Source organism: Falco biarmicus, chromosome 13, assembly GCF_023638135.1.
Source record: "Falco biarmicus isolate bFalBia1 chromosome 13, bFalBia1.pri, whole genome shotgun sequence".
Lineage (NCBI taxonomy): Eukaryota > Metazoa > Chordata > Aves > Falconiformes > Falconidae > Falco > Falco biarmicus.
In genome coordinates this window covers 26535533-26560066 of record NC_079300.1, presented here as the reverse complement: position 1 = coordinate 26560066, position 24534 = coordinate 26535533, and the positions used below count along the sequence as shown (strand labels likewise).

General features: G+C 45.4%; 1 protein-coding gene across 7 annotated transcripts in view; it reads left to right on the top strand.

The window, feature by feature from the left end:
- DGKD (diacylglycerol kinase delta) overlaps positions 1 to 24079 on the top strand; it is a 62409-nt gene extending 38330 nt beyond the window's left edge. For 5 of the 7 annotated variants that reach the window (XM_056358517.1, XM_056358519.1, XM_056358520.1 and 2 more), the window contains 21 exons: positions 115 to 223; positions 978 to 1117; positions 1854 to 1938; positions 2500 to 2594; positions 2695 to 2794; positions 2949 to 3222; positions 4872 to 5033; positions 5817 to 5945; positions 6933 to 7029; positions 7942 to 8052; positions 8816 to 8912; positions 9679 to 9786; positions 11096 to 11209; positions 11621 to 11755; positions 14961 to 15112; positions 15890 to 16001; positions 16168 to 16260; positions 16630 to 16749; positions 17083 to 17200; positions 18432 to 18562; positions 19719 to 24079. In XM_056358517.1, the coding sequence (XP_056214492.1) occupies positions 115 to 223; positions 978 to 1117; positions 1854 to 1938; positions 2500 to 2594; positions 2695 to 2794; positions 2949 to 3222; positions 4872 to 5033; positions 5817 to 5945; positions 6933 to 7029; positions 7942 to 8052; positions 8816 to 8912; positions 9679 to 9786; positions 11096 to 11209; positions 11621 to 11755; positions 14961 to 15112; positions 15890 to 16001; positions 16168 to 16260; positions 16630 to 16749; positions 17083 to 17200; positions 18432 to 18562; positions 19719 to 19808 (2572 nt within the window). In that variant the 3' untranslated portion in view covers positions 19809 to 24079. Of the gene's footprint in view, positions 1 to 114; positions 224 to 977; positions 1118 to 1853; positions 1939 to 2499; positions 2595 to 2694; positions 2795 to 2948; positions 3223 to 4871; positions 5034 to 5816; positions 5946 to 6932; positions 7030 to 7941; positions 8053 to 8815; positions 8913 to 9678; positions 9787 to 11095; positions 11210 to 11620; positions 11756 to 14960; positions 15113 to 15889; positions 16002 to 16167; positions 16261 to 16629; positions 16750 to 17082; positions 17201 to 18431; positions 18563 to 19718 lie in introns of those variants that run through there. The other 2 variants (XM_056358518.1, XR_008825175.1) reach the window with 2 other exon arrangements.
- Positions 24080 to 24534: the final 455 nt, after the last annotated feature.

Here is a 24534-nt window from a genome sequence, read left to right as displayed (position 1 = left end):
GCCTACTTTAAGCAAATCTGCCATGTTTATTACCTAGATCGGAAGTGTTTATCATTTCTTTCTGTAACAGCTGATTGTTCTTCCCTCATGCTTTTTTCTCTCCCTTGTCCATAGTTTACGCTTATTCCAGAAATTTGACACTTTCCGGATTCTAGTTTGCGGTGGGGACGGAAGTGTTGGCTGGGTTCTCTCCGAAATTGATAGCCTCAACCTTCACAAGCAGGTACCTGCCCAAACAGCTTGGTTGGATGAAAGAGTGGAGTAATAACAACAGCACGGGTTGACGAGGACTTTCTTTGATCATACAGATGTAGCTTGCCCCAGGACTGAAGCTGCTGAAAGCTTTCCACAGCAGTGTTCTTGCAGCAGTTTTCTGCAAGAAGCGGTACTGGGCTAATTCATTATTCCTATCTCTAGTGTTCCTCCACAGCTCCCTCTGACAAGATCCAGCTTTTGGAGTAGCTCTGAGTTACTCCTGCTCTGTTGCCAGCAGAGACTTATTCTCAGAAAGGGCTGCAGTTAGAAAACTGGGAATTCCGCAAGTTGTGCTCATCATCTGTTCTGTTTAATTCTTGTGCTGTAGTTTCTGAGGCTTGGGATAGACAGAAACCTCACTGGAGTAGAAGCATCATACAGAGTTTAGTTTCCATTTTGTCTTGGAGAGATTGCTGCTAATTTCACAGAAAAAGCAATAGCACCACCTGATGGTTAAATAAATACGTCTGTAGCTGGGATTACTTTTAGCAAGGTGCTCCTTGAGATGGTAGCTGTAATGTGCTCCTCAGTTAACAACTGAAAAGCAAAGGAAGTTTTTCCTTACTTGCATGCTCTTCTGGCTGCTTTCCCCATCGAATTGGTTCCTCCTCTCCCTGGGACTAGATGTTTCTCAATGACTGGTCTGTGTAAGGAATCAGTCTTGTTGTGGCTTGTGTTTTCCCATTTGAATATCAGTTTTGGTTTCCTTTTCTCTGATGCAGTGCCAGCTGGGAGTGCTGCCCTTGGGAACAGGGAATGACCTTGCCCGTGTCTTAGGCTGGGGGTCTGCTTGTGATGATGATACCCAGCTCCCGCAGATCCTGGAGAAGCTGGAGAGGGCCAGTACCAAAATGCTGGACAGGTGAGTAACCATCACTAACATCCTCCCCTGCTCAAGAGCTGGGTGAAATGACCCTTCCAGGTGAACTGGGCAGTTCTGGATTCTGCCCAGCAGCTGAGCTTCTTACTGATGCCAATTAATGTGGGGGTTTTTTGATAATCCTCTGTCACCCTTTAGCAGCAAAAGGTAGTCTGGCTTTCTGTGTCACTGCTGCAGAATAGTAATGAGTGAAATTGTCTGACATCCAGTGTCCTCTCTTGTGTTCCAGAGTTCTCAGCAATTGAATTTTCACCCTTACAGTCATGATTTATTTGTTAAGCTCATTTTTTTTTCTTTGTAAATTTGAACCAATTTATCTTGAGTTTGGCTTAGAAATGAAAGCTGAGTGCAGAAATGGACATCTTTACTTCTAGTATTGAAATCGTCTTTATGTCTTTGTACATTTAAAAATGCTTCTTGTCTTTAGAGTTGCATCTTAGCATCTTTTATACTGAATCAAGTAATGCCCATAGGATTTCTGTGAAAGAGAGGGAAGTTCCTTATGCTGTAGAATACTTGTTTGTGGTATCATCCTGCCCTCTTCCTTCAGTTCAGCCCTTCTGCAGTTCTGCTGCAACTCTGTGGCTTCCCTACATCAGTCACGCCCCAACCAAAGTGCAATTTGTTCTGCTTTGAGGTTCTAACCTGTTAGGTCCTTTGGATAGAGGAGGAAATCATCTACCTTCTAGTGACAAGTATGATGCCTCCTTTTCAACAGGTGGAGCATCATGGTGTATGAAACCAAACTCCCTCGCCAGGCCTCCACTTCCACAGTCACTGAAGATTTCAGTGAGGATTCTGAGGTACCTCGTGAGATGCAGAGGGCAGGGGACTGGGAGCAACAGCCTCAGAACAGAAAAGATAGGAGGCAGCGGTTGAGCTTAAGTGGAGCAGGCCTAAGCCATGACTTGGGTGTAGCAGGAGCTAGAAAGATCAGGGGGCTTTAAGTCAATGAAGTGTTATGGAGAAGGATGGAGGTTGAGTTACCAGAGGCAGCAACCATAATGAGGGATGAGAAGATGCTTTGGAACAGGACAGAGAAGAAATTACTGACTTTTATTTGCTGTCATGGCATCACGTTGTTGAAATTGTGGAAAGCTGCACAGCAGTCATAAAAGACCAGTTTTAGATCCACAATAGGTCAGACTCTTAAGAAATGCGCTGCTGCTGAATTCTAGGTTCAGAAGTAGTTTTGTCATCAGATTCAAGTCTTCAGTGAGTAACTGAGCCCTGGACCACATAACTTTTCCAGGGCAAAAGGAACCTGTAGAATGACAGGTACTGTCTGGGGAGCCAGAGTTACATAGCATATGTTGTAATGCTGGGAAGCAGCACCCCAGTGGCTTGTTTCTCACTGTCACCAGGTGCAGAAGATTCTCTTCTATGAAGACTCTGTGGCTGCTCATTTGTCCAAAATTTTGACTTCTGACCAACACTCAGTGGTCATCTCCTCAGCCAAGTGAGTACTTAGCAGACAGTTACTCTTAAGTGAAAGCTGCGCTGTGAAAATCCGGAGACAATCCTTGCATGACTTTGTTTTCACTACCTTCTTTGTCTAGGGTGCTTTGTGAGACAGTGAAAGATTTTGTGGCTCGAGTAGGGAAGGCCTATGAGAAGGCAACAGAAAGCTCAGAGGAATCAGAGGTCATGGCCAGGAAGGTAAATTTGGAAAAGTTGTTTGGGTTTCTACTTCTGAAGTGGGAAACTACTCTGTTTTTGGAGAACTAGGACAGCAGCAGTTCAGCAAGCACTAAAAGAATGAGCTAGCCAGTCTACTGTTAGTTGTACTCAAATGTTCTTCTTCGCCTCATAGTGCTCTGTCCTGAAGGAGAAGCTGGACTCATTGCTGAAGACACTGAACGATGAATCTCAAGCATCTTCATCTCTGCCAAACCCTCCTCCCACCATTGCCGAGGAAACTGAAGATGGTGATGGGTCAGGCAGCGCTTGTGATTCTTCTAGTGACCGGTCAGTGGGCTCATCATGTACTGCACGGCCCCAGATATTTCGTCCCCGAGAACAGCTCATGTTGAGAGCCAACAGCTTGAAAAAAGCCATTCGTCAGATAATAGAGCATGCAGAAAAAGGTAACCTCTTACGAGTCTTGCTTGTGACTTGTTACAGGTTTTTGAGAAGTATAAATTTCCTTTATTCCAGAAGAGAGGAGAGTTCTTTATTAAAAACAGCTTTCCTGAGCTAGAGAAGCTGTTCAGTAAGCCTGGCCATTTAGTTTCAGCATCATCTCTGCCAAGCCCACCTGTTTGAAACATTGCTCGGTAAACGAGCCTGAAGTTGAAGGTATGTTCTCTCCCATAGGGCTGGTTTCAGAAGTTACTACCCTCCCACACTCTGTTCATTTGCGTTTCCTGTCTGTTCCCACCCACACCACAATTGTGTCAGCGCAACTGTTTGTGTGCCCTTGCTGTGCAACAGATCTAAAAATACTTGAGAATAAATTATTTTAAGTATTTTAATTTGGATTGTTTCAGAAATCTCTTTATAATAGAGACCAGCAAAAGAGTGCAGTGGTACAACTGCAGGAGAGGGCAGGAGCTTCTTAAACTACCTTTGTCACAGGGAAAATCTTATAGCACTGCACCTTGGTGCAAATCAGTTCTGTTCCGGTATTGACTTCCTAGGCAGGTGACCCTCTTCTCCACATCTTGACCCTTACCCCCTTCCGGCCACTCACACCCATAGCTCAAAGTTTCATTTCCTTTGAAAAGCGTCAGTCTCCCAGATGTTAGTCATAAACTCAGTGGTTTAACTTAGACCTAAGGAAGTACTTAACAGCTTATTACTGGAGATAAAAGCATTGAAGTTGCAGATGTGACGTCCAGGCACACCTATGTACTATGAAGAGCTACTTTAGTAAGTTACAGATCGTTGCAATATTGCTTGGATTTCCAGCACTGCACTGTTGTATATAACCTGTCCTGAAGGTGAAGTTATTTGAGATGATGGAAGCTGAGTGAACAGCCTGCTGCTGGTGAAGTGGAGGTCTTGACCTCACTGCTGTCCCACTTCGCTGCTGCTTACCTTATGTCAGCTTCATGTTTCTCGCACTTCTCTTGGAGCCCAACCAATCTGTTCGATCCAGCAAGAAGAGTTTATATTTCTGCTGGGCTAGTGGGTTGGATTGCCTTGTGGGTAGCTTTGATGAGCTCCAGCATCAGCGCAAAGGGAGGGGAAGAGACTGAAAGAAGAGGGGCTCATCCTCCTGCAGAGGCAGTGAGCTGGTAGATGACTGAGGGCTGTGCTCTGGGAGGGGTTGCTGCAGAGGAAGGCCCGTTGATTACGTGCAAAGGAAGTTTTGGGTTTGTTAGGCAGCAAGCTAGCATTTAATTCTTACCAGCTCTTCGGCAAACTCTAGTTATGTTTCAGATGTATTTGTTCAACTTCCCCAAACTGTTTTTCTTCTCCTAGAGTAAGCTATCTGATTCTTTCCTTTGTATTGTTTTTTACCCACTATTTTTTTCCTCCTGATGACATGTGTCTAAGTGCCCTTTTCAAGTGGCTTATCCTATTGCCCCAGGACAGCTGAAGCAAACAGAAAATTCATTAGTCATTTGATGTCCATCTGGTTAGAATTTCTGGCAGCATCTAAATGGGAATAAATGGAAGCCCATCACTTTTAGAGCCTTTAGAGTCCATCCTGTTGTTATTTACATCAGTGGGAGGTGTTCCTTGCTAGAAGAGCTGTGAGGCGCTTCACCTGCTTTCTCTCTTCCTACAGCTGTAGATGAACAGAACGCCCAGACCCAGGAGCAGGAGGGCTTCCTTCTTAGTCTCTCAGCCTCTGAAGAGGGCAAGGAGCTGAGGAACGAGGACAAAATCCCCCTGCAGTCATCACACAGCAGCAGCTATGGAGTGTCCAAAGGGAGGAGCCAGCGGAAAGGTACTGTTCTGGGGCTGCCACCATGCAGATCTTGCCTGCAAATTACAGTTCTGTTAGTTGTAAAAATTGAGGGCAGCGTTACATGCATTACCTTCCAAGTTCTGTTTTTCTATAATTTTTGAGTGATTGCTTTTCAGTAACCAGGCCCTACACATTTCTGTGCTCTAGCCTGCGCATCGTACACCCCCAATTTTTCGCTACATATCTGATGGCTGGTCTATGATCTTAGCATACGGAGCCTAGGATTCAGAAATTTTCTTGCATCTTAGCCAGGAATCTGGGTTCTCTTGGCTTTCAGTGCTTGGACAAGGACAGTCTTGAACATTTTTCATGTCATCTGTCTGATGACATTTCCCTGTAAGCCCCTGCCATCCTTTCCAGGTGACAGAGAATAGAAGCCAGTTTGCTTTAATAACTGTTATGTGAGTAATCTGTTAGAGATCCCTGATTACTGTGGGTGTACTTGGAACTTACCTGAGTATTGACTGGGAGCCAAATACCCTGTCTGTTGTGCTGCTGGCACCAGCTTTTCCTCATCTCCATTTCTAATATTTGCGCGTGGCGTTTTGGTACCTCCAGTGTGTGAGGCTTTCTGGCTGCACATATGCCACATCTCTGTCTCTTAATGACTGGTTCTGTCAACTCTTTGTTTTATGGTGGCCAGAGTGTTTTGCTGTTGAGTGATTCCTGACCTAGTCTTGCTGCTTGGGCTGTGCTGCTATGTGCTGATCTGAATCACAGCATTCTATTTGTCAATAGCCATGTTTGTCTTGTGTTTTACAGCGTCCAAGTCTCCTTGCGAAAGACTAATAAACAAAGGAAGTTTGTCACTGGGTAGCTCTGCATCTCTTCCTCCCCAGACAGGAAACCGGGACAACTTGCCAATGCTGAACACGAAAATCCTCTACCCAAGTAAGTTTAACACCCACCACTTCCCATTTAGGCAGCCAGCTGGAGTATGGGTGACAGCAGCACAGGCTGCAGTCTCCACATGGAAACGTGAAATTGTCCTGCCTGGTGTCCTTTTGTGCAGGGTTGACTTGGAGAGAGATCCCTTTGTGGATAACTTCCCACTAGGGCTGGGAAGTGGAGACTTCGATGGAGCTGTAGTAGTTTCCAGCTTGTAGCTGAGACCTAGACACGGATTTTTAACACTGTGCAGTGACAGAATTTGGATGCCAGTTACAAGGAGATACTGAGCTCAAAGTAACCTTAAGAAGGCTGATACGATGCTGCTGAGAGAGGTTTCTGAGGAGTGGTAACCATAGACTGGGAGCAGCAGTCCCTTTGTGTGAAGGCTGAAGTTACTGGAGGTGCAAAGACCCAGCAGAATTCCCAACTGCCACATCTTATGCAGCAACTTCTTGCCATCGCCATGGCGCTGTCCTTCCACCTCTTCCCCCAAATTACTTGTTCAAATTGTTTCTTCTGGAAGCAGGTAGTTTACTTTGTCTCGACAAAGCTGCTGTTTGTGGACTGCCAGCTATTAATTTAAGAAGCAGGAGGCAGTAATTCTTGAGCAACTTGGAGAATAACTTCAGTCCTACTTCTCTCTCTCTCCTCATTGAAGCAAGGTTGTTGCATGTCTAACTCTGGAACAGAAAAGCTGCTGCAGTGAATACACTCCTATTTCCCATTTCAGTGTGTCTGGACAACTGTGCTGCTGGCCTTACATGCTGCTCTGTCAATCAAAAACCCTGCAGGGAGCCCCAGAAACCTTCCTCCTTATTGACAGAGCTACGCCTTCTGAAGTGGAAGGAAGCACTATTGCTGTTTTCTTTCCACAGTGAATGACAAAAGTTAATATATTCTGCCCTGTTGTCTTGTCTCTGAGGTTGAAGTTTCTTGCTTTTTGCTTGTTATTAATCACACTCTTCCCTGTTGTCAATTTTCCTACAGATATTCGTGCTGGCATGTCTGGTTCTTTGCCTGGGAGCTCTGTCATCAGCCGATTGTTGATTCATGCTGATCCCTTTAACTCTGAGCCTGAAAATCTGTAAGTATGCCCAGGAAGCTGAAGGGAGGGAGTGGGTGTTTCCAAATGGACCTCAGCAGAGAAGCAGATTAGTTAATAGAGCTGAATAATGCACTGCAGCAGCCCAGAGTTATGTAAATGAATTCATACGCTGGTGCCAGCGAGGATCAGCTTGTGTAGTTATACATGCAGTGACACATCTGACACATGGTAGAAGATTTTTAGGGTTTAGGTAAGAATGAAGTCTAGATCAGTCTTCTCCCTAGACTCAGAGATGGCTCTGGCTTCCACTTAGTCGATAGTAACCTGGGAGGGAATCACTACCCTTACAGCATGGAGGCCCAGGAATGGTCACGGGCAGGCCACAGCAGGGGGGGGCATTGGGAAATATGATGTGAAGACTCTCTCAAGCTCTTTCTGCTAAACTGTTGAACAGCAAAAATCCAGTGATACAGACCTTTTAAGTTTTTTTTCATGGGATTCAGTGCCCCTGCGATGAGTAGCTGACACTTCTGGGCTCACTTGTCAGGCTCTATGTTGGTAACACCTTATATAAGCAATTAGCATTGCTAATGTTTTGTGAGACCTTTTACACAATACGGGTGCCCGGCATCATAGCTCTTTGTAAATGAAGTGTAGGCTTCTGAGTATGTTTCTGTGGCAAGGGGAGAATTCCTCTGCAAATCTTGTGGCTGTGAAGTCTTACAGACAGAGGCTGTAGGCCAGGGAGCACACATCAGTAGCTACTTTTGATATTCGTTGTGGGCTTTAGGCAGTTCCCAGCAATGCTTATCAGAGCATGTTGGCATATAGCCTTATTGCTGCTCACCTTTTCATGCAAGAGAATTCTGAGGTGGCCAGAGGGGGCATGTAAGATGTATACCAAGTGGTATGTAGACTTAGGAATGCGAGTTCTGTTCTTTTGTTTGGCAGTGAATGTTACACAGAGAAGTGTGTCATGAATAATTACTTTGGAATTGGACTGGATGCAAAGATTTCTTTGGACTTCAATAACAAACGTGATGAGCACCCAGAGAAATGCAGGTGGGTTTGGATTTGGCTGACGTTGGGTACTACCAGAAGTGACTGAAACCACTTTATCTTTCTGTGTGGTTTTGAAGCCAATTGCGTGCAAGTGTGCGGAATAGGTATATTGTCAAGCTTGTCTTCATAATCTTCCTTCAAGGCTTAAAATCATGATGGAGGAGATAAGTTACTGATTTATTACTGATTCATTGTGCTGTTGTGGCTAGTATAAGATCTTTGAGTAACTGTTGGTCTAGATTTAGTGCATTGGTTCCATTTACTTCATGATCTCAGTCAGATTTTTCTCCTGGGCTTGCTATTTAGCCATGAGAGAAGCGCATCTCAGCTCTAAATGGCACAGAGGGTGATTTCAGCCTTGATCCTAACTTAATGCAAACCACAGGTTTGGACCTTTTGAATACCTGGGCAACTACAGGATGCTTTGTTTAGCCTGGGATTGGTGCGTTTTGCTAGACTTGAGCTAATACAGCAAAATGCTGTTGATGTCCTGGTGTATGAGATTGACAAGTTCTGCACCAGGGGAATCTGTGTGTTTCTGGTGGCGTGTGTTAGTCATCCTCAATTCCTACCTAACATTTATTTAAAGAGCAGTAGTTTCCTAGCACAAGTGATGACCATTTTAAGTGTTTGACCCTTTTGGAAGTGAAGTACCTTTGTGTTTTAGGATGTAGGAGGTACCATTTCAATGTGGGTTTTTTTTTCTTTCTAAGTGAAAAAGTAAATGCGTATGCTAACTTTCCTTTTTGATTTGCCCCCTTAGAAGTCGTACTAAAAACATGATGTGGTATGGAGTATTGGGGACCAAGGAGCTGCTACACAGAACATATAAAAACCTGGAGCAGAAAGTCTTGCTGGAGGTGAGGAATTAGCATGCTTTTCTGTTCCTAAAGCTGGGGTGCCTAATTGCATCTCCTTCACATGCTTTGACTTTGGTGTCATGATTCTACTTGGTGACATAAGGGTGTTTCCCTTGCCTACCTGATAGGATGTACTTGCTGTATCTCACCCTGACCTAGCTAAAAGTGGCTTTCCCTGGTTCTGGAAGATAACTTGTGTTCTCATCCTCCTGGCAAGTACTAGCTGTCACAGCTCAGTGTTCAGCATAGATAAGATTGTCATGTTGTATGTGCTATCTCGTGTGAACACATAATTTTGGATGGTAGATGCAGTGGAAAACTCTTAATTTAACTATGCTATAATGTGCTTCAAACTGGAAAAGGAATATTCTTGTATAGGCCATGTGCAGCTTAAACAGGTAGCTTGTGGGAAGAGACCCTCATCACAGCAGACTGCATAGGTGTTGCAGAATTTTTACTCCCCTTTCTGGAGGAATAAACCCAAGAGGCTTTGCCAAGTCTCTCAGGTGTGCCTTATTCCTGTTTGGGGAAGAGAAGCAACAGTATCTCTCTAAAATCCATGTCTGCCAAAAGAGATGTGGTTCATGAGACATGAGTGGATACGTTTTACTCTGCTAGGCCAAGAATAAACTGGAAGAAACCTGAATTAATTTATTACTAAGGTGTGCAGGCTGATTTCTGTTCTTAGAGCATGTGCTCTGGCAGGAGGGGCGCTCTCCTGTTGTGCTGAGAGTAATGTGGTAATGTTGCCTTCATTTTTGTGCAGTGTGATGGGAGGCCAATCCCTTTACCTAGTCTCCAGGGAATTGCTGTACTCAACATTCCCAGCTACGCAGGAGGCACCAACTTCTGGGGGGGAACCAAGGAAGATGATGTGAGTATTCTCTCAGGCAATCCAGGAAATGTTTACTGACTGTTGCTTTTGAAGTCATAGCCCCTGAGAATAGCACTTGGAAGAAGAGGGCAAGGGACCTGTCTACATGTACTTTCTATGTGAATCACAGATTCACAGAACAGTCAGGGCTGGAAGGGCCCTCTGGAGATCACCTAGTCCAGCCCCCTGCTAAAGCAGGGTCTCCTAGAGCAGGTTGCACAGGGTCGCATCCAGGTGGGTTTGAATGTCTCCAGAGAAGGAGACTCCACAGCCTCTCTGGGCAGCCTGTGCCAATGCTCTGTCACCCTCAAGGTAAAGATCATCTTCCCCATATTCAGAAGGAACTTTTTGTGTCAGTTTGTGCCTGTTGCCCCTTGTCCTGTCTCTGGGCACCACTGAAAAGAACCTGGCCCTGTCCTCGTGATACTTGCCCTTAAGAATATTTGTAGTCATTGATAAGATCCTCTCTCGGTGTTTTTCTTCTCCAGGCTAAACAGCCCCAGCTCTCTCAGCCTTTCCTTATCAGGGAGATGCTCCAGTCCCCCATCATCTTTGTAGCCCTCCTCTGGACCCTTTCCAGTAGTTCCCTGTCTCTCTTAAACTGGGGAGCCCAGAACTGGACCCAGCACTGCAGATGTGGCCTCACCAGGGCAGAGCAGAGGGCAGGATCACCTCCCTCCGCCTGCTGGCCACTCTCCTAACACGCCCCAGGATCCCACTGGCCACCTTGGCTCCAAGGGCACACTGCTGGCCCATGGGCCTGTGCTGGTACACGGGGTTGCTCCTCCCTAGGTGCAGGACCTAGGTGGTGAAGTGGGTAAGATACTGAAATCCAATCTTCAGCAGCTTCACACCCAAGCAGTCTGTAACGATGAGAAAAAAACCAACCAGAACAGACAATTTGGACTTCCAGGAAGAGCTTTAGATTGCCCTCATCCCCTCAGGCTGTGTGAGAAGTAAAGTGCGTTGAAGGCAAGGGGGGGGTTAGATCCAGTCAGAAACACTGTATTATTTGAGATGAAAAATTGCCTACTCTCATAAGAATAAATATTGCCTTGTGGCCTACAGCCTTTGTGTTTGAATTATACTTGAGCTGCCATTAGAAGCACAGTGGGAATATCGAGGCTCTTTTATCTCCTTTCTAGCTCACTGCAGATCTTCATCACTTTCTAGCCTCATCATTAATTTTACACAGATTAAATAGCACAGTTGAAAGTTGACCCCCAGATCTGCACCAATGGGGGGTAAAGGAACCCTCTCTAACAGAGCTGTATGTCAACTGAATTCTCTCTCCCTTCTATCTGGCTAGACATTTACAGCCCCCTCCTTTGATGACAAGATTTTGGAGGTGGTAGCTGTGTTTGGTAGCATGCAGATGGCAGTGTCACGAGTGATAAACCTACAGCATCACCGGATTGCACAGGTATCAGATGCTTTTGTGAGCTCTTTTTGCCTCCCCCATCTCGTGATGTTTTTGACCATTTCAGTCTGTAAAGCTCTCCTTTGTGCTCTCTCTGTTCCGTGAAAAGAGCATCCACCAGGGCTGAAAATGGGCACATTCAGGGGGAATTTGGCATGGAATTGTTTGCTAGCATTCATTGTGGTGGGAGTTAGACCAGCAGTTCAAATACCAGTTAGTCCAGAACCCCACAGCAAATGGTCCCTGCTGCACAAGGGCAAGGCATGCCCCGCCACCCAAGCACATCTTCCTCTAGTAGCACCAAAGCTACAGTACCCGGAGAAGTGCTTTGGAAAGAAAGAGGATGTCTCATATGTCTCATACTTTTGGAAAACCAACATTTTAGAGTTTTTTGGATGCACCCATTTCTTGCAGTGTCGGACAGTGAAGATAGCAATCCTTGGAGAAGAAGGAGTTCCCGTGCAAGTGGATGGAGAAGCCTGGATCCAGCCTCCGGGTTACATTTGGATTGTTCATAAGAACAGGGCACAAACCCTCACCCGAGACAGGGTAAGAGCAGCCTCGCATACACTGTTGAGTATGACATGTTTTGATGTCACGTATTCCTGGAGGGTGTGGCAACAGCCACAGGTGCAAGCTTATCTTTGTGAATCTAAGAAGCATATTTTGCTACACACCATAACTTTTTTTGGAAAGAACATGATTAAACTTGCATTCACCACTTGGGAAATCACATAAATAAGGTTGTTTATGCAAGCTTATTTTGCTTCCTTTTCTAGGTGCCTTGTGACAGCCTTTCTTAACATGCTTGCATGCTGTTTTTCCCACAGGATGCCTGCCTCACCGAGTGCTGCAGATTGCCTAGATGCAGCTGTTCAACGTTTTGATTTCTCATTATTGTTCAATATGTGCCTTATACCTCATTGACCAAGTAAAGCAGTGTCTAATGTCTTGTTCAGCATTGTCTGTCTGTCTCATCTCATAATTTTCAAATGTCTGATGCGTACCAGCCCACAAATAAGTGTCCTTTTAGTTTTACTGTATTACTGAGTATTGGTAAGCCAAAGAAAAGGATAAAGGCCTTGGTGTGGCATAAACAGGCTTTATGGATCCTCCCAACTCTGTAACTGTCCATGCATAAAGAGTTCAATTGGTAGCAGCTCTTAATACTTTCCAGCATAATGCCCCTTTAACCAGCTTCCAGAGCAAATCTGTCCTCTGCAAAGGACTGACCTCCTGAATAACAAGAAAAGAGAGAGCAAAGAAGAGTAAAAAGGGAAAGCAGCCTGATACAGGCCTGAGGCACATTGCCTGGCAGGAAGTTGCAAGTATGATGGGATGAAGAGAAAGCAAAAGCAGGTGTACAAAGCCCCTGTCATGGTAGGACAGGGCAATACCCAAGACCCCTAGGAGAGAACAGTGAGTATTTACATTTATCATAGAATCATAGAATAGTTTGGGTTGGAATGGACCTTTAAAGGTTATCTAGTCCAACTCTTCTGCACTGAGCAGGGACATCTTCAACTGGATCAGGTTGCTCAGGGCCTCATCCAACCTGACCTTGAATGTTTCCAGGGATGGGGCATCTACAGCCTCTCTGGGAAAACCTGTTCCAGTGTTTCACCACCCTCATTGTAAAAAATTCCTTGTTTGTATCTAGTCTGATTCTACCCTCTTTTAGTTTAAAACCATTATCCCCTGTCCTGTCACCCCTTGGTGCAAATGTTGTGGAGAGGAGGAGACGGGAATAGTGCACACAGTCTCTTAACCTGGAGGGTAAGAGAGCTTCTGCAATGTCACACTGAGACTTGGAGGGGGAGTGACTGAAGGAGACAGCACAGAGAGCAAGGGGAAACAGAGTTCCTGCTGTAAAGATTGCTGCTGTAAAGGCAGAAGGGAGAAAAGGAGAGGCAACCTGTCTGTGGGTATGGTGGGAAAGGTGAAGCACAACAGGTAGGACACACAAGTCCCTAGTGAGTGTGCTGTGTGTAGGGCCATCTGAAGCCATCACTATGATTGTACCATTCCGCTCCTCATTGCCTGCAAACCCAGTTTTGCAGGCATGAAACTACCACTGGGGAAGAGGTTCCAGTTTTGCAGAGCAACTTTCAGCTTTTGTCTTGAATGTGAGCTTATCCTTATTTTTCCTGCTGTCCTTTTGATCGTTGTTGCACACCCCTTCCTTCACAGAGCAAATCTGTCCTATGCAGTAGATGAAGCGGGGTCCTCTCTTCATGTGTGTGGCCCTGTACCTTTGGTAGCATTTTTCAAATATGATTTGGGATATTTAGTTTCCTAAACTGAAGATGGAAAAACCTCAAATTCCCTCACGTGGCCTCACCTGGGCAACTGAAGAGTCATCAGCAAGGTTGAGATCAGTGGGTAGCTTGCACTAATGAGAGCCTAATTGTGTCCTGTATGAGAGGAGCAGTAGGGGAAGGGAATGCTTTACTACAGGGCTTCACAAGTATTTGCAGATGCAGGAGAATGGCATGTCCCCAGAACCTTGAGTCATCCCCAAAGGCAGTTGTGTTCTGGTGGGCACTGGCTTTTCTGTGCCATCCGTCTCCTCTCTCTGCTGTTAGTCCTGTGCACCTTTCCAAGTCTGGACTTGTCGCAGCACTCTCCATCTAGCTGGCTGCAACAAGGTCTTTTACCATCTCGTACCAGCACACTCTTCATACCAGTCCCTCTGCTGCCTTCTCCTTGCCTCATCCAGGGCATGTGTTCTCTCTCTGCTTCTTCCCTCCTCCCTTTCTTCCTCGCCTGCTCTCTCTTCATTGCCTCTCAACCACTTACCAGAACCAGCCGCAGCTGCACCTTGTCTACATCAACCAACCCACCGCCCCTGAAGCCAGCCCACAGCTGTACATTATCAATGCTAATTAACCCAGCTTCATTCCTCTACATGTACTCATCTTAATTGACTGTCCAGGCCCAGGATCCATGACAGCCATTTTTCTTCCCCTTTCCCATCCACCCAATCTCCTTTCCTTTTCAGGCTCCCCAAATGCTGGTTTGGGGGTTTTGGGTTTTTTTTCCATGAAAACGTCACACCCCTGCTTCTTATCCTCATCTTCTCTGAATTATTCTTCCTATTTCAATCTACCCCTCCCATGCTACCTTCTCCTGTCTAACCTCTCTTGCCATTTCTTGCACTCACTGATCCATTTCTTCTTGTCCTGGGGCTTTGTGTATCAGTTTTCATTCTCACCATATACAATTTTGATCCTTCTGCATTGGATCTGGTTTGCTTCTTCCTGTACCACTAGCTGATGCCAGCAGGAATATCAGTAAGGGTGCAAGTGTGACAGGTCCTTGCTCTTAGTTCAGCTGCTTGTCCCACCAGTTACTGAGGAAGCCCAGTTTACTTCCAGATGTGGAGGAGCCTTGAACATTTTTAATTTCCACCTCTGAGATGTCTCAGTCGTATGAAGTGTAGAGGCAATATAGCTATTCAAAGGAAGGGCTGCCACCAGTAGGGAATGAGTGGATTTTGCTAATCTGGCCCTCAGAATTGGCCAAACGATTTTGACTAAAACAAGGCTTAAGCAAAAATGAAGCCAGGGTAAGCATGTGGCATGGAAAACTTCAGCCCAGACAGCTAGTTACCAAAGTTATAAGCAGCTGAACAACTGGGTACTGCAAAGAAAAGTGTCTCTACCAGATCTACATGTTTTACAGGCATAGGCACAGCCATTGTTTTTATAGGAGCTTTACAAGATATCTTACGGTTTGCTTACTGTGTTTTTAGGCATTTGAGAGCACCCTGAAGTCCTGGGAGGACAAACAGAAGTGTGAGTTGTCTCGACCCTCCTCTTTCTCTCTGCAACCAGAGATCATGTCTGAAGAAGAATCTACCCAGATCAACCAGTTTGGTCAAGCTGCAGGTGCTCTGATCCACAGGTGGGACTCAATTTGCTTTTGGTGAATAGAGTTCTCCTTTGGTGCCTGAAGTTCTTGTCCTACTCCCTGTTCCTGGAGATATTTCTGTTCACTCTTACCTTCTGCAGTGCTGGTCCATATCATAGAGTGTAGCATAATTCATTATGCACTGTCCCAGCTGCATGAGGACCGAAGTCAAGTGAAGTTTCTTAGGTCATTCTGAACAAAAAATGTTACTTTCATGAATAAACGTGGACCCTTTAATCCTGAAAGAACCCATTATCTTTGAATATCAATGATTTTTATCAGAAATGAAACACAGGCCTCTCTAGGAGATCAGATGACAAGTTGGGTTCTTGTAACCCTGATGACCAGTAGAGGTTTCTGGAAGAAGTCACTGTATGCTCATCCTTTAGTTAGGTGTTCAGCTCCTTGGTCTGGGTCTCAGAGAAAGTTCCCAGAGTCACATTAGAGAAGTGTTAATTAAAACTGCCATATATGTAGCTGCCTTTCACATCACTATGGCCATACTGAAATGTGTAGGTCGTATTTCAAACTGATCTCAACTTGTGTAGAGAATTGAATCTGCATCTGGAGTTGTGCATGTGAAATCTGCCTTGCTTTGCCTGTGCATGCTCACTACAGCAGGGAGAATGGCCCTGCTTTGCCAGAGGCTGTGCCCCTCCCATGCTTTCTCTCTGCTCTTGTCACTCAGATGGGTATTAAAAAGAGGTACCCAGTCAGAAAAGATCTCCTGCTTTGAGCATATGCTGATGCAACATGTAATTCTCTCTTTAGCATTCGGGAAATAGCCCAATCCTATCAGGACATGGAACAGGAGCTTGCCCATGCTGTCAATGCCAGCTCCAAGTCTATGGACAAAGTCTACGCTAAATCCAAGTCTACAGAGGTACTTCACTCACTTGGCATCTTCCGTTTTGTCCTTACTCCGTAGCTCTTGGTTTTCCTTTCTGATTGACCAAAAGTAGGCCTTGCTTGTCTAAAACAACTTCCTATTGACTGCTCAGACTTCTGCATTTCCAGGCTTAATTTGTGCATGAATTGCTTCCCCGCAGGGTCTGAACTGCAGCCTTGTTGTAGAGATGGTGAATAATGTCAAGGCCCTGCATAACGAGACAGAGCTGCTGCTGGCGGGCAAGATGGCACTGGTAAGAAGCACAAAGCAGGAGTAAAGCAGCCTCTCACTTTCTCTGCTCTCCTACTGTTGCCTGGCAAGCAACATTTTGCTGGTCTTGGTCGTCGTTGCCTTTGTAAGAAGTCAGTTTAAATGTTATCATCCAGGAGTTGGGATGGTGTTGCTACATAGGCATGATGCGCAGTCAAGCTAGCTTGTGTGGGGTTTAGAGCTCAGAAAAGATGGAAGTTGTTAACTTGGCAATGTCTGGGCAGAGTGCCTGCTGTGCACTTCCTTTTAAAAGGAGGAACTGCTTTGTTAGCTAGGAATTTCAAGCCAAGGACCTGACTGTGTGTTCCACCATATGGCTTTTAACTCTGCTTTGTTTCCACTTCTGATCCAGCAATTAGATCCTCCACAGAAGGAGCAGCTCCAAGCAGCCCTGGCAGACATGGACCTCCAGCTGAGGAAACTGGCAGACATCCCTTGGTTGTGGCAGCTTATGGAGCCCTGTGATGAGGAGGTGAGGAGGACCAAGGCTGTAATTCCCTAGCTGTTCTCTTTTTCACTAGTTGGCTGTGAGTGTTTGACTTCCTGTGAATACACAACTGATGTGCGAAAAAATCATTAAGAAGGAAACTTGACTCCCTAGGGCTGAGGAAAGTAATTTCCTGCTAAGGTCCCTTGCCTGACATGGGATCAACTTTCTCTGTTTCCTTTCCTGTCTTGATCAGAATGAGTTTAGAATTTTTTTCCTCTCTTACAAAGTTATGGAGCCAGGCTTGGCAGTACTTGTTGCTCTTGGTCTGTTCCAGTCAAGTTATTACTGCCTGATTTTCCCTTTTTATTCTTACAGAACCAGATGCTGGATTATTCTAAACGCAGCCGCAGTGGAAAATTCCGGCTAGTGACCAAGTTTAAAAAGGAGAAGAACAACAAAAATAAGGAGACTCATAGTAGCATGGGATTGCCGGGTACCAAGTCTGCTCATTCATTGTGTCTCTTTGTCACAACACTGGTCACAGCACTACCGGTTCTCTGTCTCCTCTCATGTTCTCTCATTCTTCTGTTTCACGTGCATCTGCCTTTTCTTGGAGGTCTAGTCTGTCTTTTTCATGTGGCAAAGTAGCTTATTGCTCCGTTTTGTCTAAGTCATGGTCCCCCAGTACCACACAAATATTCCTGAGCAGAAACAGGAGGTATCCTCTGAAGAATTCTGCCTACATCCAGACATTTTCAGGGATATTTTAGGGGGTGCTTTGTGAAGTGATTTTGAGGATTTCAGCATTTTTAGGTATCAAAGTGACTGCGGGGCCCAAGTCCGCATAACTCCAGTCTTTTCACTGCTGATTCTCTGTGATATGGTTAATGGTGTTTTTCTCATTGATTCACCCTCAAGCTTTAATCAAGTTTCATGTCTAATTGGCTGGGGATCAGCAGCACTACAGGTGCACCCTGACCTTTTAATCCTAGTGGTCAGTAGATGAAAACCGGCCATGAATCAATAAATTGCCATTCGAGATACTTTCTCCAACTGCTTTAGTTGATTTTTGGTTTATCCTCTCCTTATGAAGACTTTCTTCTAAAATTCAGAAGTACTGCCTGTTCTGTGGGCTCGTGGGTCCTGTCCTCTGCCATGGAGTTGTGGGTACAGTCTCCTTCTGTCTGACAGGCTGGTGCTCATTCATTGCCTCCAGAACTTGGGAACTTCATTATTCTCTTATTTAGAGGCTGTGCAAGAAAGTGGAAAACTAAACTCTTCCTCTCTCCCTCAGACTTGAGGGAGAGAGGTTGCCAGATTGTTTACTAGGCACAAGTGCTTGTACATAATAGCAAACTAATCTGTGCTCGATTCTCCGTGATGTGTTTTAGGAATCTGTTTTGCAAGTAGAGGAATATCAATGAACTTACTCTTTTTGAACACAGGGGTAAACTTTAAAAAGCATATCCAATCCCATCACAACAAATGTGCGCTTCCTCCTGGTTTACTGCAGCTAGCCTCTGCTTAAGAGAACACCCCCTACCTTTCTCCGCCCTACCTCCTTTGTCTGAGACTGTAGGTTGTGCTACCAGTCCTTGCCCTGCCCTTGGTTTGAGGCTGCTTGCCCTCCTTCTCTGGCACTGAGTGCAGATGGTGTCCTCATCTCTCACTGTCTTCTGGGATTCTGGGTACTCAATGCACTCCTGCTTTTCCATCTCTAACAGTTCACCTCTGGGGAACGGAGGAGGTTGCGGCCTGGCTTGAGCATCTCAGTCTTTGTGAGTATAAGGATATCTTCATCCGGCATGACGTCCGGGGCTCTGAGCTCCTGCACCTCGAACGGAGGGACCTCAAGGTACTTTCATGATCGGCTCATGAGAAATGGCCAGCTGCATCTGCATGACCTTCTGTGCTGAATGTGCTTGGAAGTGGTCTGCCCGCTGTTCATTCCACATGCCTTGGCAAAATGAATGGGTTCAGTGCAGCCTCATTTTATTTTCTCACCGTTTCGCGTCACCTGATTTTTACTAGCAAGGAGGTAGAACAGCTAGTTGAGGGACCAACTGTCCAATTCTGCCACAGCTTCCTGGAGACATAATGCAGTCCAGCACGCAGATTGCAGGTAGTATTCTTGAGAGTCTCCAATTTTAATGATAGAATGGAAGTTTTCAACTTCTCAGCTACCGTACCATCTTTGCAGAACATGCTGTGATTAGGAAAATGTGGTTCTTACGTTGTAGTGACTGGACAAATAGATCATCACACTTCTTTGTTACAAGAAAAAAATGATTGTAGTCTTTGATGAGGCTGCTAGATGGAGAGAATCTTTTTACATAGTGCTCAGTAACCCCATCACACAACTTTTCATCTCACAAGGAGATGCTTTCTCTACAGAGAAAAATTGAAAGTGGTGGTTCTTTGCATGTGCAAGAGACTTGTGTCATTGCTGTGGTGACTTGCATACTGCAGAAAAATATTTTGTTGATAAATGTTGCATGGCATTTGTTGAATGCCCCTTGGACCTTCATTTGTGATTTTGACCACCTTCCTGTTCTGAGGTTTGCTGTAATCTGTGTAGCTGATTCCTCTGCATGCCATCCAGCCACAGCCTGTGTTTTGATGCATGGTACCCGAGTGTTCACACATTTATTTGTGACTGGTTGGTTCTTGCTGCATGTTCTCGCTACTAGCTTAGGTCCTTGAGATCTGAATGCTCTTTCTGTTCTCTTGCTTTGGCCTTTAACAGCCAAAGCAATTTGCATTTCTGGCTAATGGTCTGCAGTTGTTTCTGTCCGTTGCTCTGTGCCTGTTCAGTGTTCGTTAGCCTGCCGTGCTCTGATAGCTTTTTGACACATGGTTTGAGGTTCCACATATAACTCTCAGGTTTGTAGCCTCTCTGGTTGGTTTCCTCCTCTCTCTGTAACTGCCTGACTAGTTTGTAACCATGACTTGGCCACCTGAAATTCCCCCCCTGCCTTTCTCCTGAGGTAAGGTTTTCTCTTTTCTTCCAGGACCTGGGTGTGACCAAAGTGGGTCACATGAAGAGGATACTGCACGGGATCAAGGAGCTGAGCCGGAGTACTCCTGCCAGCGAGGTTTAGCCTCTGTTTTCACAGCCTGTGTCTACCATTCCCCGTAACTGCACAGCAGTCGCCTCGCGGAGCAGATGTGCTCGTAACTGTCTCTGTTGAACAGCCAGTTTGTAGCTGTTCAGAGCTCATATCAGCCAAGCATGGTGCTACCTTTTTTTCTGTGAGGTACGGCTGCATCCAGTCGAGAGGCACCTTATCTGTGGTCAGGCCTCCTGGAAGAGAACTTGCTTGATGTTTGACGAACCATGTCCTCCAGCGTGGGAAGTTCTGGTTCCGGTGACAGTGCAGGACTCCTGAGAATTGCAACACAGCTACCTTTACTGGATAACTTCATCACAGTAGAATTATTCAGGGCAAAAGATATATTGGCCAGTCTTAGTTCAGGAGCATCTGACAGTCTTCTCAGACCCAAAACTTTCCCGCTCATCTGTGTGTCACACCTGTATCTCAAAGCATTTAAGTGGGACAAAGCTTGTCCTTGTGTCTTACTAATCTCTTTTTAATGCACCTGTAGTTGCATGCAATTTGCATCAGAAATTCAAAGCCAGTAGAGACCTCTTGCCAACGAATACCCAGTGATTCTCACTCACTTATGCCTTGCAACAAACAATGCGTGTGGTTCAAACAGCAGTTTGCACCAGCTTGCAGGGTCTTTGCTGGGCCTGGCTCTCCTCTTCCAGCCAGTGGCAATGGTACAACTTTCAGGTTTTCAGGCATCACAAATAATTCAGAAATTCCTGGCAGTAAGAAAGACAAATTTCTGGAGAGCCAGAAGATGACAGGAGATCGGCTCTGACATTCCCCCTTCTGAATTCATCTCCAGGAGACCAGATAAAATGGAAAGGAACGCCAGTTAGCTGTTTGGGCTGCATCAGCAGTGTAATGTAATGGAGTGAGAGATGGAACAATTTGCTGCATCTTGATGGAGGGAGCAGCATGACTGGCAATGGCCAGGAGTGGCTCCCTGCCCATTTAGTGCCACCTTCGTGGTCACAAACAACAGAGCTATTCTTTACTTCAGTTTGTGGTGCAGAAAATTATTTCTGTCACAAAAGATACGATTTACCCGTAGTACTTGCATCTTTTCACCTGTCCTGGTTTTAGTGGCTTTTCCACCTTGCTTATCTATCTTGCTGCCTTGCTCCTTCACTCCAAGGTGGATACTGAAAGATTAGGGTGGCTGAGTCCTCCTGGGTTGTACCCCTGAGAGAGAGATCGTGTGCTGTCAAACATGCGGGCTTCTGTAAGAGCACCGAGAGAAGGAGGATCGTTACTGAGCAGATGAGCGTTGTAATGAAAACTGGAGTATGTTGGTACCACATGCCTTTGGTACCACCAGCAGTGGAGCATGGAAAAATTAGTGCCTCTGAATCAGACTTCCTAGATGCTCTTCAAATTTCCACTGTATTGCCTGACTCCAGTCGGGTGACTGTTAAAGCCCGAAGACCAGCATGAATGGTTAGATTGCCATGTTTATCACTGCGAAGGGAATTCGGGAACATTCAGTGCTGTAAAGCTGGAGGGACAGCAGGAATTTTTAATTACTTTGTTGTTTTGTATGTATTTATTTTTTTTTTATTACAGAATGGCACCTGTCTGGCTATGGCGGCAGACAGAAAAATGGCCACATACACAGTGGCATAAAATACAATTTCCTGAGGACACTGTTTTTTGTTATTAGTAAGGATTTTATCAAATTGAATCAGCTCTAGTCTAACAACAGTCAGTCAAGTTATTTAGTGTAAAGACTTGTCAGCTTGAAAAGGTTATGGGCTGATTCTGTGCTGAGCAAACTCCATTGCATTATTTAAGATTTTGCCAAGGATTATTCTGACTCTCCCTCTCTTTTTTTTTAGTTGTCATTCTCCCACATCTCGTCCCTGCCTAGTGGGTGACGGGGTTTGCTCATGAGAAGGTAACAGAAGACTAAATGTGCTTGATCCAGCTAGCAAAATTTCTGATATAAATACTTCGGGGACTGAGCAAGAAATATGTTCAGCTTTGCCCTGGATTTGCTTCTCCTATTAATACATTGGCAATTGCTTCCGTAGCCATATTTTTTCTTTATCAGTACAGCCCCACCTTGCTGTATTGAATTCCTGAGTTATCAGATAAGTAAGAATTGTAGACATACCGTATTCTCCCACTGGCTTGTTGAGGCACAGAGCAGCGTCTGCATGAGAATGAGGAGAAAACTCCACTAAGGAGAGCTCCAGGATGCAGCCATCCTTGCTGATGACCGTAAGGTGCAGCTCGCTGCCTGTCCCCAGGGGTGTGCATGGTCAGGATGTTTGTGTGCCTGCCCAGGAGAGCGCAGGAGGGAGCACAAGGCAGGCAATAGCCCTGGGGAAGAGGTGAGAACTGTGTTTGTTGCTGTACGTGGTGAAGCTGTTCTTGCTGTGAACCTTCTCCAGGCAACCTCATGGTTAAAGATACATAAACAACATGCGCTTGCCTAATTCCTGGGGGATTAAATTTTTGCCTCAATAGAAACCCTCCTCTCTGCTCTTCCTGCTCAGAGTCGCAGGGGAATCCAAAGAGTTTTTACGTTCAGGCGTGTTCCTTAATTTGTGCCGTATCTGTTGAGGCCTGACAGCCATTAGCCATCTGCTAACAAACGATGATGCCTGCACAGACCAATCCTCATTTCTTTTTACTTTTACAATCTGTTGTGTTGATGGGTTCAGATCCTTCTTCTGTATGTGCACATTTTATCAAAGGGTTCATAGCCAGTATATTCCTGTCTGTTGCTTACCGAAGGCAGGGAGGGAGTTCTACCTTCTGTTAAGAGCTAGAAAATGGGATCCACATTTAACCTGAGTGCCTTTGAATATTTATTAAGGTTTATATCTAACAAAGGGGTTGTAGCTCTATGTGTCTCACTGGGAATAATGCAGATTTCTGTTGCAGAGACTTTGTGAATAGGTAAGGACGGTTTGTGTAAAACATCAGTGAGAGCTATCTGCAAAGTAGAGAGCCAGGCTGACCTGGCTACATTATTCCAAGTTCCTCTTCTGGCATCTGATAATTTTTTGTGGGAGAGAAACTCAGGAAAGGCAATTAGACAGTAAAAAAATCTGCTGCTTTGCCAGGAAGGAGACTCTCCTGCAGTCTCAGGTAAAACACCAGCTTGAGAGAAGCTAGAACTGCACATATCACACATATGTTTAGTCTCTTAAAATAATGCTACTCATGTGAAAGCCATGCGGCAACTTCTGTTTGTCATCCCTCACCCTTGGCAGTGGTGCTGGGACAGTGTCTGCAGTGAGCTGGGCATATGGTTTCTTCTGCTAGGAGGAAGTTTCCGTACGTTATCTCACATTCTGGCACTGCCCTGGGTATTTAACTTTAATGGCAGATTCTGGGGAATAACAAACCCTGTGTTTTGATGTTTCGGTGAAGTGGGATTGCAGGCAGTGGGGACTCGAGGGAGGATTGGCCCGTGAAGCAGCTATCGGCGGTGTCCTGCGCTGGGCTAGCGTGGGGAGGGCTGTTAGCATCGATGCAGTCTTTCTGGTTTTGCTTGTGGGATGGTAGGGCTGGGAGCATGCGGTCCCTGCTGCGCGGTCCCTGCTGCGGCAGGCGCCAGCCCTTTGCAGCAAAGGGGAGCTGTGCCACTCGGTGCCCGGAGGTGCTGGCCTGGCCAGGCTGCGCACAAGCCAGGCACCCCTCCAGCTCTGCCGAGGCCTTCAGCCCAGTCCTGGGAGTGTTTCTGCACCCAGATCATACGGAAAGCTTTGTTCATTGTTTTAGTATTATTTAAAAATGTGCATACTATCTATGTGTTTTAAAAAAAAGACTGTTTACACAAAATATTTTGTATCTTAAGATGTGTGTACTGTAAAAAGAAAAAAAAAAAAGGAAAGGATGAAAAATGATGTTTTTCTACAACTGTCAGCAGTGACTGCATGTCTATATCATCATCCACCGACCGTTGTTCCTCAGGGGTCTCCCCGCCATTCCTGTGATCCTGTCAAAAGCATAGGGAAGCAAGTGAATCCCTGTACAGTCTTGGGAAGAAGGTTTTGTGCCTTAAGAATGGGACCTGCTTCCCTCCTCTATTTATTGTGTTAATTTATACAGTGATTACCATGGAAATGTCTCTTGTATTTTTTTGTACATAGTTTACTGTCAATTGTTGTAAATAAGTTTTTCTTGTATATAAAGTAAACATGTTTCTGAGCTTCCAGTAAAGATTCTGTTACTGATTTCATTGTGTAAGAGGGCTGCAGTGCCCGGCTGGTGGGAACCAGCTAATAAAAATCTGTACTGTGATAAAATGGCTTTATCCTGAGTTGCATCAGAAGTTCAGAGCTGTTCCTTAGAGAGGAGTGACGTCGTAAATGTGATTGTTGTAGATTAGTTTTGTAGCATTTCTTCATCTTGGCTTAATTGGCACGGAGTAGAAGACATTATGTAGTTTATTAGCTATATCTCTGCAGTGAACAAAGTAAGAAATGTTTTAAACACGGTGGTTCTGCTGCTGCTCATCCTGATCATAGCTCCACTGTCTGCAAACCCACAGCTGGATGGGCAGACGCTCAGAAACTCAGCAGGGTACTTGTTAGTTACCTCCATGTGCTTGTAGAGCTCTCCTCAGGTGGTACAGTGTGACCACGTCTTCCTGGTGGTGTTGGTGCAGTGCCATGATGAGAGGGGAACAGCTGTTTCTCTACTCCGCTTGGGCTGCTGTGCGTTCGGTTTGTTGCAGGAAATATATATGCTAGCTGGAATA